This window comes from Nesoenas mayeri (genome assembly GCF_963082525.1).
Source record: "Nesoenas mayeri genome assembly, chromosome: 5".
Taxonomy (NCBI): domain Eukaryota; kingdom Metazoa; phylum Chordata; class Aves; order Columbiformes; family Columbidae; genus Nesoenas; species Nesoenas mayeri.
The window spans coordinates 42,942,625-42,960,048 of NC_137548.1; the positions used below are offsets into that span (position 1 = coordinate 42,942,625).

The window sequence follows — 17,424 nt, forward strand, 5'->3', positions numbered from 1 at the left end:
ATCCACAACAGATGTGGTGGGAGCATTTACAGTCTTTTGCATACAATTTGCAATGTGTATATAAAGCAGTAATCTCTTTTCATGCTTGGTCACATGTTGTAAGGATTGGATTTCCTGCAGCTTCTGTAAATGTTTTGAAGAAAACTGTTTCAGTAATGTGAAATTGGCACCTGGAATTCAGTAGAAATGCACTAGACAAAAAACGGCTTAGATGAAACATGATAGCATAGGAAGTTTGGCACCCATTGGTATTTTTCTCTTATAATGTGTGTGGTTTTTTATTCTTTTTGCAATTCACAAAGCGTAGTTTTATCTTTTTCTGTTAGGATTTTTTTTTTTTTAACATAGTGTTTCCTCCCATAAAGTTTTTGCTATCTCAAGCTGTAAGAGAACCACTGTTGAATACATGATAGCTTCATCAATGACTGTGCCTTTCTCTGTGTTACAAACTCATATGGTTTAGTTCTGGTTTTAATGTAGCATTTTGGCATGAGTCTAGACTACTTTTATATATGCACACAGGAGGTCAGTTTCAGAGGAGTTCTTGGCTTCCATCTATCTGAGCTTATAAGATTTTGTATTAAATTGGAATAAAGTAGTGTAAGCCTGAGGAACACTTTATTTTTCCCAGAAAGATCTTTAAGATGGATCAGGATTGAGGTTGGTGTGTAGGGTTTTTTTGGGGGGGTTTTGTTGTTGTTGTTTTTGTAGTTTTGTGGTGTTGGAACGAGTTTTGTATTCATTCTTAGGCTGTAAAATGTTGTGGTGTCACAGAAAATCTTGAGGAGCATTTCTAATTGCCTTGCTAGGAATACATGTGTTCTGATGTGGTCAAGGCCAACAAATGTAAAATTTCTCCTAAATTGGATATGCCAAGCTGTAAAAATCAGCAAATGCCTGCAGCAATGAGATGTGATGAGATCCCATAATAGGATTCCTTATCCTTTACAGGATAAAATCCCTTAACTGTCTCTGCATCCTCGTGAAGAGCAAATTGCCGAAAGTCTCATAGCTTGCCTGAAAAATGCATTTTTCAAACCTGGTTTATCTTCCTTTCCTTAACAAATCAAACAAACAAAACTAACAACAACAAAGAAGTCTAGTTTCTAGAAATCTGAATGTCTTCAGAGAACCTGAGGCTTCCTATGCTGTGTAGCATTGAAACCAGGCAGATTCCAGAATACATTAGCATTAGAGACTTGCAGTAACCTCCTGTCCTGCTAAATTAATCCTATTGTGTATGTTCAAATAAATGAGGCAAACTGTAGCTGGTCAACACTGTAGCCAGACAGTTGTAGTGAGCACAAAGTGGTTTAGCTAAGCAATCTCGGAATGCAGAGTTAGTGTTAATGTCAAATGATGAAGCTTCATCTATATTAAGGAATTCTGGCAAGGTTCATTTGTTGCTGTGATGGAAATACTGGAAGCTGCTCAGTCTTTGATGTGCTATAGTTCTTGCCAAGGCAACTGAATAAGTGCAAAAATGTTACTCGTAATTTTTTTATTTTTCTGAAATTTTCCAATCTAACTAAAACTGAAAAGAGCAAATAGGGGAGCTGAATGCATGGCACCAGTATTGAATCTCTTTAGAAGAGTCAGTAAGTTGTATTTTGGTAGTTCCTGGATCATCACAGTCGTAACATGATTGTGCTGCTACCTTTTAAAAGAATTAGAAGTCTAATTTATAAAACATGAAGCTGTCTAAAGAGATACAGGAGACTACGTGCAGAATGGAGCAAGCAGGCCCTTACTTGTGCTTATACTTTGGCCTCAGCCAAACTGAGAAGCCGGTTTGTGTTCATTGGCATTATGCTTTGATCTCAGCAGCACAAGATGAGTGCAGTTATTCAATAATTTTCAAATTCATATTCTTCCTTTGGTTGACATTGATATTTTGGTATCAAAATCTATCTCCAGCCAGTGTGAGTTCCATGGCTACTTCCAGAGTTGTTAGACTAGAGGAAATCTGAACAGTACTGTGTGTTGCTGGTATTTTTAATAGAAATTCTCTTCTTCGAGACATCCTCTTGCCCTTGTCACAGGTTCACTGCATGATTTCTGTGGTGTCTTGCAGCTAGTGAATGAATTTCACAGCATGACAGGGAGGGCAAAAGTACATCTGTTGGTTAATAAAGGAAATCAAAGAATGGAGATCATGGTTGTTTGATAATAAAGCTTATTGAGAACTTGAATCTACCATACCCTCAGCATATAGAAGGTTATAGAGCAGTTCAATAAGGAATTTACTTCTTGCCCCCAAATGTTTGGTTGGACCAGTTTGAACAAATACTAACTACATTAGCTAGAGAATTAGCATATTTCTTTGTGTAGTTATAATTCTGGAGATCTATTTTTGTTTTGGTTTTTTTTTAATATTTGGAGGGAAAAGGGCAAGGCTTTTTTTCTGGGAAGCTGGGTAGCAACTTGCAATGATCTCCATAAAACTATTTGTAGTGTTACTCATGCAGCTGTCTCTGTGGTGTACAACTCACTGTGTTTTCTACTGTAAAAACTAAGTTTCTGTTTATACCAGCAAGACATTTCCAGACTCACTGAAACACCATGTGATCTGAAACAGCACCTGATCACACTGAAAGAGCTACTCCAGGGTGACTGATTCTTATCTCCGATGGCTTCTTTACTTTTCCCTTAGCCACCTTGGAGGGCTTCTGCAGGGCTCTTTACCATCTTCCATTGTACACCCTTTCCCATCTTCCTGAATACTAGGTTTCCCAGCTCATAACTCTAAGCAGCAGCTTTATTTCAGAGTAGAAAGGGGCCCCAATATGTGGCCTATTATATCCATATCAGCTTGCTTACCCTTTTCAGACAGCTATTGTGTTTTAATAGGGCCCTGCCTAGCAGGGGGAGTCCTTAATTCCTACTATATAAGAATGGCCAGCTTGAGTTACAGCAAACTGCAGGATGCTGCTCTGATCAAAAGGCCTGTTTTTAGAGATTTCCCCCTCCACCCCCCCCTTTTTTTTTAAATCCTGGGCTAATAATTCAACACAGTAAGGTCATTTTAACTTTTGATTTGAAAGCTTCAAGGTGTTAAATTACTGACCTAGCATAGGAAAAAACAAGGGAGAGGGACTCTAAAAAAGATAAAGGGATTCCGGGTAATAAAGAGCAAGCACAGCAACTCCTTTAATCCTTTCCCTCTCCAGAATGTGCAGACTGGTCTCAGAGGGTTTGACTTGCTACAAAGCAACATAAGAAAGCTTGTTTGCTGCCTACTTTGAGCTGTGTCGCAGATGCTGTCGTTCATTTCCTTTCAAACAGTACTTGCAATAGTATCTGTACCACCTGTATTAACTCTGCCATGAATACAGAAATTCCGAAACCTGTACCAAGATGCCTAAAACCAAATCACTAAAATTCGTGTCACTGCTTTCCCTCTTTCCACACCCCTCAACTGAAATAGACTTGAGCGGGTGAGACAGAAAGTATCTAAAAAAAGCCAGTCTCTGTGTTTTCAGTGTTACATCACCTCGTCTTGTCAAAACGTTGAGTGCTAATTATTTCCTATCTGCCTGATTGTTAAAAAAGAATTTTTCCTTAAAGCCAGTCATCAGGAATAACTTTCAGCATCTGTTTCGTCTTAACACTGCTAACGTATTTCAGAGGAAGTGCCTAAAAGGCACTGCTAATTTCATTAGAGGAAGATGGTGATTTCCTTGAGGTTCATGTCATTGTCCCAAATGTTAGTATCTGTGGAATTTTGAAAAGCACTTGATACAGCAGTTTTGAATTGAGGAACGCTAATGCTCCCGTGCTACCATCCAAGAGGGATAGCTAAAAAAACAATCCAATGTTTGGTCTCAAACATTGTAAGTAGTGTAGTACACTTAAACCAATAGGTGAAGAATAGAATAATCTTAAATTAAACTATACTTCATCATAGTAGTGAAACTTGGATTGTTTTCCCAATGGTGCCTGCAGTTTTAAGTGTTCCCTCTCAGGGCTTGTTCTAGGCAAGGTAAACCTCACTTTGCTATTTCAGAGCATAGCCCTGGGGTAAGTGTGATTAGTCGCTTGGGGATGCTTTGTGTCTATATGAGTTATTTAACAACAGAAATTGCCTGGGTTTAAAAGCCTTTTGAATTCCAGTATTTTCTATTGCTAGAACTAGTTCTTTGTTACCCATTGTACCGTAGTCTCTAATCCTAATACTCCTGATTATCCCCACTTACTGTGCTTTGGTTCACACTATGAAGAAGTCTTGGAGCTTGTGACCTGGGTTCCTTTCAGATGAAACTAAACTGGAAGATGTGTTCCAACTGCAAATGAGCATTCAGCCCCTGGGACCAGACTAGAGCTAGTCCAGAGTGTGTTTCAAGAAAAAATAAACCCTAGGACACCTATAATGTTGACATCAGGTCCTCTGCAGTGTTTCTCTCTACAGATGTTTCAGTCTATACATAGCATCCAATGGCAACTAAGCATTTGACACTACCTTATTTTTGCTTAAGACAGTTCTCTTTTAGTGGCTTAGACACCTGTGTAATTGGGAAGAGAAGTAGTGTGTGTGGGGGAATTGTTCATGCTGGAGAAGCAGCATAAGCCTTCAAAGTACATATTTTTTCATCATGCTCTTGATGCAAAATGCAAGCAGTAATGCTGGAAGTTAAGGAATAACGGTCCTTGTTCCTTGTTTTTCATTTAGTAGAGGAAGGGTCCTGTGAACTCATTCAGCTCTTTGCATGGTAACCAGAGGTGGCACCTGCTAGGGGGACAGCAGGGTCCTGGCAAGCTCTTCTGTCCTTCTCAGGGACTTGGGGCTCTCACTGCATTGTGCGTTTGGCTTTGCCTGAGTTCAGCAGGCCGAGGCTCGCTGCTGTAGTGGGTTTCAATTGGGATGTTACCATAGCATCCTGGGACTTTTACAATCTATTTAGAAGTCCAAAGGTTTGAAAAGAGTGCTTGAAAGTTTCTGAATTCTGGCAAGTTGCCGAAATGTAATTACACAAAAGACAAAGCCGTACTGAAAGCAGCTCTGTTCAGAGAAGCAGCACCTGAGCGCTAGAGTTCCCAGCATAGCCATTTCTGAGAGCCGGGGCTGTTTTATCACAGTCTCCTCCCAAAACCTTTTTTCTTCCTCTCACGTGTACATGCCACCCCACAAGCGTAGACTGGATGTGCTGCAAGATGCAGCTTTCTCAGCAGTGGCGTTGGAAGAGATCCTGTTCTGTGGTTTGGCTGCTGTGGGGCATGTAAAGGAAAGGAGTGAAATTCAGGATCTTGAAGTCCCTACTGCAAAAGTTTCTTTAGATCTTCTCATCGAGTGAGAACCTTGCTTTATTTTTCTCTCATCTTTCTCCAGAATATTCTCACAAGTGAATGGGAAAAGCTTTCTTTTAATGTTGTATCCAGTTGCGTAACAATTCTTGTGTGAAATACGAGTGTTTGCAGGGAGCTCGTGTTAACTAATCAACATTTAGTTAAATTTCTAATCTCAGTTTCAGCAAGACAAATAAAATCACATAATTAGTAACTTTTGTTAATGTTTTAATTTGACTATTCTCTTTACCAGTAATGTAGATGGCCAGGACAACCATTAGGTTTGCAATAGGAGGCTTGGAGACTTGTGGAGTTGTTGAAAGCTTTATTATTGAAGGAATCTCTTGCAGATGGCTACACAAAATGCATAAAAGGGAGAAAGAAGTAGTTAACCAGAGAAGTGAAAAATTATTTTCCCTGGTTCTGCTTCTAGGTTCACAAACCCCTTTCTAAGTGATCGAGGACAAACTAATACCTTGTTGAGATACCCAGGTTTGTTCATAACTCTTTCTCTTACAAATGTGCTGATAAGCTCTGGTTACCTAACTTTGCTAAGGATATGGCTGTTTGGTGAGAGAAGAGCAGATAGAGGGAAGACTGAACAATTCTAAGGAAAGAATCTGAGCAGCTGTTATTCTTGCTGAGAATGTTTGAGCCAAGTTTGTTGCTTTGCTTAAGCCATTCTTCTGAGTCTGCAGCTTGTTTTATTTCCATGCTCAAAAGAAACTGGAAAAGACATCTGTTCACATGTATACAAAAATCATAGCTAACATGTTGGTCATATTCCCTACCTGCTGTTGGAATACCTGCAACAACTTTGAGTTGTCATCATTTCTTTTTCTTCCAGAAGGGTTTACCTGCAAGCCGGTACTACTTGACACATTAATGGTAACTTCACCTCTGGGCAGTTGTGAAGTTATTTTTGTACTGCCCATCTTACCCTTGATAAAGGAATTTCAAAATTTACAGCTTGTTCAAAATGTATAGTGTTCCTGTCTCTCATAGTGATCTTGACCCTGTGTGAGAATAGATCTGTTGCTTTGTCATTGGGCTGCTGACTGGAGAGCTCCACCATGGGCTGGCTGCTTCGAGCTCAACTTTTACAACTTATAAAAAGGTATTTGTAAATTAGGGTCTCTGAAATGCAGCATCTTAACTGGGACAAAATTCTGACTCCCATGCTTGCAGACTTGAGCTTTGGAAAAATCCTTCCCTTGTACAGCTAAACAAAATCTTATTGCAAGAAATGAGGAATGAAAGAAATATTGTGCCTCTTTTACTCAACTAGCTGGCAGCACTTGTCTGTCAGCAGATCCAGGTGTGCTAATGTTCCAACATATCCACCCACTCTCTTAACTGAGTAAGCAACAACAAATGATATCATAGCCTTCTGCCTCCTAGGTTTGGAGCCATCCCATGCTGAAAATGTGACTTGAGTTTTCACTTACTAGAACTAAGGAGTAATACAGTAGTACAGGCTGTCTGCTGTGAATTAATTTTTTAGCTTCATGTCTGGACCTTTCCATTACACTTGTGCCAAGATCTGCTTCCAGACATTGTATGTGCATTGTTCCGAGCAACATAATTTTGTACATTTAGTTGCACTGTTGTGCCTTCATCTTTTTCTTCCTAAATGTCTCCCCTAGGTGTGTCATCTTCCTGAAAGCTGCCTTCTCCTATTAGACCAAGTTCCTTATTTTTCATTTGTATCCCTCTTTTCTCCATCAGCTTGTCAAATCATCAGCAAAACAATGCAAATCAGAAATGAAAAAAGTCTTACAGGCTGTGGTTTGGGATGAGATCTGAAATCCCATTTCTAGCTTTGTCACAGGCATGTTGCGGGACTTTCTGCAAGTTACTTTCCCCTACCCTGATCTCATTCCCTCTAAGAGCTACAGCACTTTGTAATGATTGCTCTTTACCTACAATTATAGTCATGGGAGCCCTTTCCTGTAATTTTGCCATATTTTGATCAGGCACATGATTTATTTATTTACCTTAATCTCTTGGGACAATGGCTGAGCTTTCCTCTAATTTGTACAGCACTGGTGCATTAATAAGGTTTAAAAAATGTGAAATAATATATTTCTCCATGATATTTACAGAAAGAGTATTCCTAATTCAAGAGTCATGAGTGCTTCTTAATCATAAGGTGGTTGTACTTATTTTGAGTTGCCTTTCCTTCTGGGTAGGAGGGCCAGAAACAGTGTTCTGTACCTGTGTTTCAATATGTGACAAAAAATTCCATTTACTACCATTTACTAGCATGTCTTTGAGAACCAGGACAATAAGAAACAGAAATTTTGGTTCTTTTCTGAAAAATGGAATTGACTTGACACACACACCATTTGTTACATGACTTTTTAATTTTGCTTTACTCTGGTATAATTCTCTTTCAAATGTGAGACCATTTTCTATATACTCTGAAGGATAAAGTGATTTAAGCTATTTAAAGTTGCAAACTGAGAGGTCTCACACTGACCACTGGATTTTGTCTGTTGTGGAGATGCTGCCTATGGAGAGATTCTGCTGGGATGAAAGTAAATTTGTATCTTTTCATTAATTCTCTCCCATGTGGGAGAGTTAAGCTGCTGTCCCAAGTGAATGTTTTTAATGATCTCTCTGGAGTGCGTGGAAGTTTTGTCCCGCTTGCACAATTTGGAGTGAAATGCACAAAATCTGTCTTTTGAGGCAACCCTGTCATTATATCTTTTAGTATATAATGTTTGTATTTGCATTTCTATTGTTCTTGCATGTTGAGCTTTACCGTGCCCAAAGGAGAGCTGCTTACCCTTCAGAGAAACCTTTTAAAGACAAATGTTTACTATATAGTAAGTTAGCCTAAAGTGCTTACGACTCAAATATGAGAAATCTGCACTAAAATACAAGAATGTGAACATCAAATTGACTATCCATCATCACGTCCAGTTACTGTTTTCAAAAGTGCAAGGTGTCATTTAGTGAAGTGTCAATCTACTTTTCATGAAAGTAGATTTTATACATCCAATATAGTCAAGTGTCAGTACTGTGATAAAAATAGCAGTGAAGTTCAAATGGTACTAAAAGAAAGGGCACCTTCTGGGCAGATAAACAACTCTTACTCTTGGCCAGCCATTTTCCAATGGATTGGTTTCAAATAAGTGGCTCTTGGACACCCCTTGCTGGGTTTCTTTAGAATGAATTTTACTTTCACAGACCTCTGATTCCTATAATTAAGTTCCAATGTGCGGTTTTTGCAAACAGTCTTCTCTCTAGGGAACAGATGGGTATAAGCTTTGGAGATTTGGTTTCACAAAATGTAACTGCCAGCGGTTTTCTTGTTACTGTTTGAGCTGGCCCCGGAACATTCTTATCGGTTCAGCTTTCTAACGTTCTCTTGTTTTGATTTTATCTCCACAGTTTTAACAGCGTGCGCCAAGGAACACACATCTTGTTCCGTGAATTCAGCTTTGTCCAAGCTACTCCTCATAACAGGGCATCTTTTCTTCGGACCTTCTGGAGATGTTTCCGAACTGTGGGGAAAAATGGAGGCAAGTATTCCGGCATCTCCTGCTGTCCTGTTACCTTGACATTGAAATCCTTAGCCAGGCTATTAATGCAGTACAAATACTGACACCCCACACTGTGTCCTAATGTTCTAACATTTTTAATGGGAAGACCACATCACAGTTGCCTGTAGAATATTTTAAAAAATGCTCACAGCGTAAAGTAGCATAGGAGCACCTTGTTGGCAGTTCTGCATCCTTACAGAACAGCACATCAAGCAACAAGAGATCAGAGGGAGGACATTTGTGGGCCTGTGCATAGGGATGGATAGAGGGAAAAAAGAGAGTGCTGGGGGTCACTGGATGGGAGCAGGGTAGCAGACTAATCATGCATTTATACAGTCCTAAACTTACATTTTGCCCTTTGAAAGCAACCATGAGCCTGATGTGGCCCCTGGTGAAAAGGAGTTTGACACCCCTGTCCTAGATGATGTTGCAGGAGCTTGATGGCTGAAGAAGGAGGACCACTGACAACTGTGTGACCTCTTTCCCAACCCTACCCACAAGGAAAAAGCTCCAATGCCAAAATAACTCTTCAGCACTGTATCATCTTGTCTACCTATTCTTGTACAGCACTAGGTCTATTGGGTATTACAGAACTGGCCAGAGTTCAAAATAAACTCATGTAACTATATGCAACTAAAATTATGTTTTGTTTTAATTTAATATTTTAAGTAAAGAGACTGAATGTTGCTGTAAAAATATAGATTTTTGCGTGTGTTTTTTTGTTTTTGTTTGGTTGGTTTGGGTTTTTTTTTTAATTGTTTTGTTTTGTTTTTGCCATAAGTCTCCCTTGTTTCAGGCTATTCAGCATCACTTCAGTTGAAGGGAAGACTAGATATTTAAATATAGATAAAACCTCACCTTCTGGCTAAGCTTTGCAATACTTCCACTCATGATGAACAGAGTTTGCAAGACTATGAATAATGTTGTGACTTTTTTTGAAATATGTCATTTAGATCCCTAGAAATTGGACAATCATAGCTAAACATGACCAAATCTCTAATCTGAGGTAACTGAGTGCTCTGTCTGTAGCACCTTCTTCCCAGTTATAGGTAATTTGTTACATTCTAAATTATACATATTACTTCAGCAAAAATATTTTTAATATTTCAGGTAAATTGTATGGTACTAATCTAACCAGTATGCAGTGAGGACATACCTGGTTTGAGGTCAGGTCATAGTCAGGGAAGATAAAGTGTAGACTCCTAGAACATGTTTCTGCAGGAGAGTTAGAGATGATAGTGAAGAAGTCTTCCACCAGAACTGCAGCTGTCAGTGGTGAACCTTGTTGACAAATTGAGAAGGAGCTACTTGATGGAAAGTACCCATCGCTGTACTTTCAATGCAGGTTTTCATCAGGCTTCCTCTGTCTAGCATCAAACTTTGGCCAGATGATGGGCACCTAGATTTGGTGGAAAGAACCAAAGTTTTTAGGTACATAATATTTCCCTTCTCTTTTACTTTTAGCAGTTTTATGTGAATATGGAAAAGGTTGTGGAAGAAAATGTAATCACCAGGGTACTTTGAGGGGGAAGAGAGAGCATAGGAACGAAAGCTCAGGTGGATGTTAACTGTGCTCTGGTGTGGCCTTAAGAGAGTTCAATTTATATTTTTCTGGTGTATGGAGAGTTATTCATCAAATGCCTGTTTTATTTCAACATTTCTTTGTGCAGAAAAGGGTGAAAATATGCCCTTTGTCTTCTATAGCAAGATTCTACTCTGTCCCTGTTTTCTCTCCTGTGTTTGTTTCTGCGCAGGGATTGCTCTGTGCTTCAGCATTCTCATTGATTTATGTCTGTGAAGAACTATGAAGGCATCTTTTGTCTTCCTTTGTCAGAAGTATTATATTCACTAACTTCCATGTCTCCCAGGACATTATTATTCTTATTTATTCCTTTACCATAAAAGTGCTTTCTGCCATTTTCTCCTCTCATTTACTTTGTTTCATTCCAGATGTGAATTTCGATTTTAGGAGTGAGTGGTGGCTTTTTCTTACTTTTGTCCATCTGTGAAGGGTATCCCTGATAAACTGTTTAAAAGCCAGCTCTGTGAGGATGTAGGTCAATGTAATAAATGAGAACTTGCATCAAAGCTCACATCTGTCTGGAGGAAGCAAGGGAGAATAAAATTAAAGATGTAAGATGATGCAATTTCCAAGCTTACATGAACTCAAAAAACCCCAAACAAACCCCCCACCTTTCCACTTCTGAGTGTTTAGTTTAGAAAAGAAGATAGTTTCTCACAAATGAGTGAACTGATTGTTTAAAATGGCTGCTAGTTGCTCCTCCTTGATGCAGGGAAATTTACTGCTTTGTCTGTCAGTCTTGATTTGGAATATGTGGCTGGCTCACCCAGGCAGATACATCTAGCCATGAGTTCTCAAAAAAACAATATGGGAGAAATCTGTCTGAAAAGAAGCAGTACTTAAATATAATAACCTGTGTATGTACAGAACCATGTATACATTAATTGAAGTGCACTAACATTACTGTTTCTCTTGGGAAATTACCGTGGATATTGCTTTTATACTTAATTCCTTATCCTTTTGAATTACTGGAAAGTGGTTCCTCATGGAGAAACGTGGCAGCTTTTATGTTACATCTTTCTGTGTTAGCTCTGCTACTTGATGGGTGCTAGTTACAATGTCCTTCATAGATTTATTTTTCTTTTTGTCTCCAAATAGGAAGGAAAAATGGCTGGCTTCACTAAATGTAATAGTAACATAACACACTTCAAAAAGTAAAGCGAAAGTGCTGGGTGTTTTTTTGTTTTGTGGTTTTGTTTGGTTTTGTGTTTTGGTTGGTTTGTTGTTTTTTAAGAGGATTTTGTTTGGTGATATGCTGGATCTGCTTTTTTACAGGATTTCCTACTGTTTTTAGAAGATTAGCAAGATGCAGTGTTCTATTTCCAAGTATGTGTAAGAATATCTGGGATTTTATGCACTGGGGAAAAAAAGATAGGTTTATATTAGAATGTGATCCATTGTCAAGAAACTGGGGTGGACTTCATAAAATTTCTTCCCTCCCTCAAACACTTTCCAATGATGCACAACACCCACAGAGTGGTCAGAGGACAGCTAGCTTGTGTGTTGAGAAGCACAGAACATAATGCTCAGTTAGCAACAGATTTCTCCCAGAGGCAGGCAAAATGACCAGAAGTCTTGTTTTCCCTCTGCTTATGCTTAAATTGACCTCTTGGAATCTAGCTGACCTGCTCTTTTGAATTGTCTGTTCCTCAGGACTCTTTAATTAAAACTGTGCTTTCTCAGTTTAAACAGCCCCTGCAGAGTTCTGCTGTGAAGCTTCATAAGGTCAACATATGCCTCTCCCAGCCCCCATGGCTTTCATGTCTTGTTGGTTCTCTGTTTTTAATTAAAAAGATTTTTCCTTAAATGCTTTCCAGCCAATTAGAGAAATTTTGCACTGAGAAACTTGTTCCAGGCCTGATGCATTGAGAAGTGAACAGAAAGCTCAGTCAGGACCATTGGCACTTTTTTTCTAGAGACCCAGCTTTCTTTGGTGCTTTTCAACAGCCTTTTTTTTCCCCTCTTCGATTTAAAATTGCTTCCAGCAAAGACAGCTGCTGTTTGATACCTTAGATATAGCCCTGGAATGGTTCAACACCAGATAGAGGATCTTTTCCTTCCACTGAGGGCTTATTGTTGTTTTATTTAGATGCAGACACCACTGAAGCATAAAACTGCTGCAGAAAGCATGTTGGACTGTATTGGTTTAAGATCCTTTTTGCAGATTCTTACTGCCCCTTCAGACAAAAAGTACTGTTCCTGCCCATATTGAAATAAAATCATCTTCTAAACCTACCTTGTTTATTCACATTCATCATGTTGCACAATGGCTGCCTCTTTGCGCAGTCAAATTAGGAAACTGGAAGTTTAAGTACATTTGGAGCTTGTGGAAAGAAGGCTTACCACAGCATGCACACAATCTCTGTTTCAAAATGAGAAGAGCGCTATGTCTCCCTGACTAGTTCTTGTTGAGTTCACCAGGAAGGCTGGATTGCATACAGAAATTAAGCAAATGCCCTATCCATATGATTCATGTAGCCTGCAGATTGAGAAGCGCTAGAAGGACCAGCATTCTCCCAGATCTTTTTTGAAAGATTCTATTTTAATGCATATTCCTGACAAGATGACTTTCTTGAGGTTCCAAAACCCTTTCCTTTGCTAGTGTCATTTTAATGCTTCCACATGTAACTCTTTATATTAAATTCCTCCCTCTTTTTTCACTCCCTCCCTTGTAAGCTGTTGCACTATCTCCATTTGTAGCTTAGTCAGTCTCTGTTTAGTGACATATATAGAAAAGTACAGAAATTATCACAGCAAATGTCAGAATCTTTTGCCCTTCCTTTTATGTTATTAAAACCAAATCAGATCTTTATACCATGTTATTGTAGGAAAGTTCTTATGAATCAGTAAGGTTTTATAGCATGTCCTAAAGATAATGAAGCTATGGATTTTAAGACAGTATTCTGTGGAAGTTCATTCTGCAGTGAAATAGCCTTACGCGAAATGATTGATCTCCAGGCTTTATTCACTTTGCAGTTCCTTTTCCTACAGTTATAGCTGTTGTTATTTATGATTTATCAATGTAGTTCTGCCTGGAACCATTGACTCTGGAACATCAGGACAAAAGATTTCTTAAGCTGAGGAGAAACAAGTAGAGGATTACATTTTAGAGATTGTGAGATATACCTATAAGCATTCTAAGTAAAACCAGCTGTGTTACATAGATCTAAAATGCATTGCAGTAATAATTTGTAGAAGTAGTATCATGTGGGTCAGTGATGGAGTCTTCACCTAGTCTTTCCCTGAATTCAGTTCATACCATTCTGTCAATGCAGTTTGTGAAATTCAGTGCCTTAATAGTACACTGGAAGTCCTCCTTATCTAATCCAGTTCTTGGATTTTTTTCAGACCAATATTGCATTTCCTTTTCAGCTGTATCTCTGAATGTGCACCCACCAATCTTAATTTCCAAATGTGTTTTCAACATCATATTCTAGATGTATATCTCTCTAAATGCACTTTTTTTGAAAAACCAATAAGCTTTTCTCTTTGTTTTCTAAAGTTTTCTGGCTATATTGTGTCTTTTGACAGTTCTTCACCGATTGTGTCATAGGCAGATTAAATTAGTATATTCTTTACTTTTTGTCCCAGTTGAGTGAAACATTTAAATGAACTTATGTACAGTGATTGTTGTTGCATTCTGCTAAGCAATTATCCAAAATTCAACTGGTAATTATTATTACCATTTGCTTTGCAGTCTTTTGGCAAGTTTCCCATCCCTATGGCAGCATTCTTATTCAAACCAAGTGAAATGGATTTTTTCAATTAAGACTTTTTTAGGTTCCAACATTGGCCTGAAGACTTAGTATTCCAGATTGTGAGGAAGTTCCCTGGAATAAAATTCCTTCTAAATTGTGTGATCTGAGCTGGGATTTTGGATGCTCTATGTTTCTTCTATTAAATAAACTTGCTCTATCCTCTCACTTGTGAAAAGTCTTGAGAGAAGATCTGCACACTACTTATGCGTAAACGTGATCATCCAGTAAAGGTTTATGAAGCATTAGCTTCATTAACTAGTATATTTCATGATGTTTCTGGACTACTCTTCAGCAGCAGAGATACTAAAAGGGAGAGAGAGAGAGAGAGATGTAGAGAAAGGAAATTAAAATCTTATTTTCTCTTGAAACCTTATAGTATGGCTTTCTGCAAAGAGGTTGTAAAAAAGGAAGAGCCACTCTGAAGACCACGTCTGTCTGCAACCTGCTGTAGACTCTTAACCTACCCCGACATTTCAAGGTGCCTGAACTGCAGAAAGAATTGTCTTTGTCCCTTCTCTGTGAACCATAAAACATACTTCTCCCCATACTGTTGGCTTCAAGCATAAGTCTGTGCTGTATCATGCAATGTTTATAAAGACAATCTAAACTCAGAGTTGGCTTTTTAATATGGTATAGTTCTGCCCTGTCTCAAGATACTAGCTTGCGACCTGGAAGCTGCAGAGCTATACCTCTTCGACAGCAGCCTGACAGTAGTTGATCTATCTCAGCTGACATACAGGGAGTGTTGTGGTGCATCCATGTAGCTCATTGCTATATTAATTATTCAAAGTAGCCTAGGTGCTAAGAGATGTCATGATAAGTGAAGAGATATCTACCTTTTTAAAAATACCTCTTTTTTTTAAGTACTGTTGTCCAGCTGCACAGAAAGTCTCTGAACCAGTTGTCTTTGTGTGTGTATCCTCCCAGCTGCTTCTTACAGCTTTTCTGTCTGGTGGTCTTGTTATTCATAGTTCCCATCACCGCACATTCACTCCCTAGCTTTCCTAAGTTAATGCGATTGATTTACATAATGTGCTCCTGACTCTAGAATCTTATGTCTCCTATTGGGTCAAGCAGGCCAAACCTATATGTAGGAGTTTTTGCCTGTTTGTTAATTGTGATTATGGACAACTATAGATAGTCTCTCACCCCTTTTCTTCCACTTCCCTTATCAGTTATAATCACAAAAACTTCAAATTCAGTTATTCTGTTTAAAAAAAAAAAAAATAAAAATGAGAGCACCATTTATTTCTTTTGAGGAACTATTTTTAACCTGTGGTGTTGAAAGGGGTGAAATGAGCTGCATTTTTGTTTCTGTAATTATGTTACCAAACTCTTCCAGCAAACCTTTTCTTGTTAGGCAAGATAATTGGTGCCTACAAATTTATAATCTCTCAGGAAGTCCCTACTCTGCACTTCATTTTGAGGCCTTGGTGCCATTCAGTATGTCCATGTTTGACTAAAGGTGTGATTGTGAATTAGTTTAGCTGAACAGTACAGCTGTGCTTAGGTGTAGAAGTTCTTACATCACTTTAAAGTCGCCTTACTTCAATAAAATGTCTGCAAGTCTGCTTTAAATCAGTATGATCATGAATAAAGGTGTTGCATACGATTAGAAGGATTGTTGGTTTATGCTCTGTTACGCATCTTTCAAGAATTCTAGATGAGTATCAGTAGAAGTGATCTGCATGCATGATTAGTACTTTGATATGCGACTACTACTTTGTGAAATTGGGATAAGGTAGTACTATGGAAAACCTGTAATCTGCAAATGAGTTATGAAATGTAGTCAGTAATATTTATAAATTAAGCTTGATCCATTTTAAATTTGTCACAGGTACGTGATTCTGATAATGTACAGTCTGATACCTTCCTTCATTCTTAGTAAGAGCATAGAATGCAAATCCGTCTCAGATCAGCTTATGAATCTCATCACCTTCATGGGCACAATGGACTTGAGCTTGGCAGAGGGGATACTTGAGTATCAATGAGCTCTTCGAGACCCTCTTTTCTCCCTAGAGCCATATCCTATGGGATTCTTCCAAGCAAATCTCTGAAGAGATTGAAGTCCGCTTTCCTGAAATCCAGACCTGTGGTCCTGCTTTTTGCCAGGTAGATAAATTCCTGAAAGCTTCATGAAATGGTTTTTCAAGTCTAAAGACAAAGACCTTAGAAATGCTTCAGGCATAGGAAAAGCTTCCATAGAAGCTCACACCTTCCTAGACTTTAATGTCAGTTAGCCAAAACCCACAAACCTGTGGGATAAAAGCTTTGCTTGTTCTAGTGCTCACAGAGATACTTGTCAAATCTTGTCTTCTCTGAGGTTTTCCTGCATTAAGGTCTAGTTCCAGAAGCAGTCAAAATTTACATCAGATGTTTTAATAAACTGGTTTAGATTCCCCAGTCGAACTTGTATATTACTTATAATGGAGAAAATATGGTGTTGCTTAAGAGAAGGAGCACTAGTATCAAGGGGGGCTGAAGAGTACACAGAGTACATAATAAACTTAAAGGAAACTGAGCATTTGAGATTTTTTTTTTCTTTTGGAAAGTGCAAGTATGTCAGGTTCCAAAGTGTTACTAGTGTTCATTTTCATACGGGGAGGAGAGATGTCAGGAAAGGCAATATTCTCCTGAATGGGATTTGAACCCTTCCCCTTTTGTTTCTTTGGGGTGTAGGACAAACTTTAATTCTGAACTTTATTCACTCACTCCTCTAGTGAGCTTTTTACCTGCCCATTTTTTAATTATTCTGTATCATTATACTACCCTTATCCTGAGTTTATCTGTTTGATCATCCATTTCTCAAACATTTGTTTCCTTTTAGCCCTGGTGCCTGATTATCTATTACTACTTTTCTCCCTACTATTTCTGCTGGAGCTGTTGCATAATCAGAATTCTCATCTACGTTCCAGTCAAATTGCATTTATATAACACCCAGAATAGCTTATACATGATCTTAAAGAAAGTCAAGCTCTCAATGTATTTGGTGTGAACCTATCTCTGCATCACTATCTTATGTCAGAAGCAAATATTTTTCTTTATTTCCCATCCCCACTCTCCATGCTGCTAATAGATATTTCTTCATTTCTGCCCGCAGTGGCAAAGGAGTTGCTGTGCTGTGCAAAGTTACAATGGAAAGCAGATACTAGTGAACATGATTAGGATACTGAACAGTTAATATTGCAGCTTCTTCCTGAAACAATTTTAACTTTTCTGTCTACTCTGATTGGAAACTTATCAAACCCTT

General features: G+C 38.5%; 1 protein-coding gene across 1 annotated transcript in view; it reads left to right on the plus strand.

Annotated features, from left to right (window-relative positions):
* Positions 1–17,424, plus strand: part of CSTPP1 (centriolar satellite-associated tubulin polyglutamylase complex regulator 1) — a gene marked incomplete at both ends in the record, with an annotated part of 79,542 nt that overhangs the window by 17,975 nt on the left and 44,143 nt on the right. Inside the window, one exon of the mRNA XM_080345110.1 lies at positions 8,683–8,813. Within this exon, the coding sequence (XP_080201236.1) occupies positions 8,683–8,813 (131 nt within the window). The remainder of the gene's footprint in view (positions 1–8,682; positions 8,814–17,424) is intronic.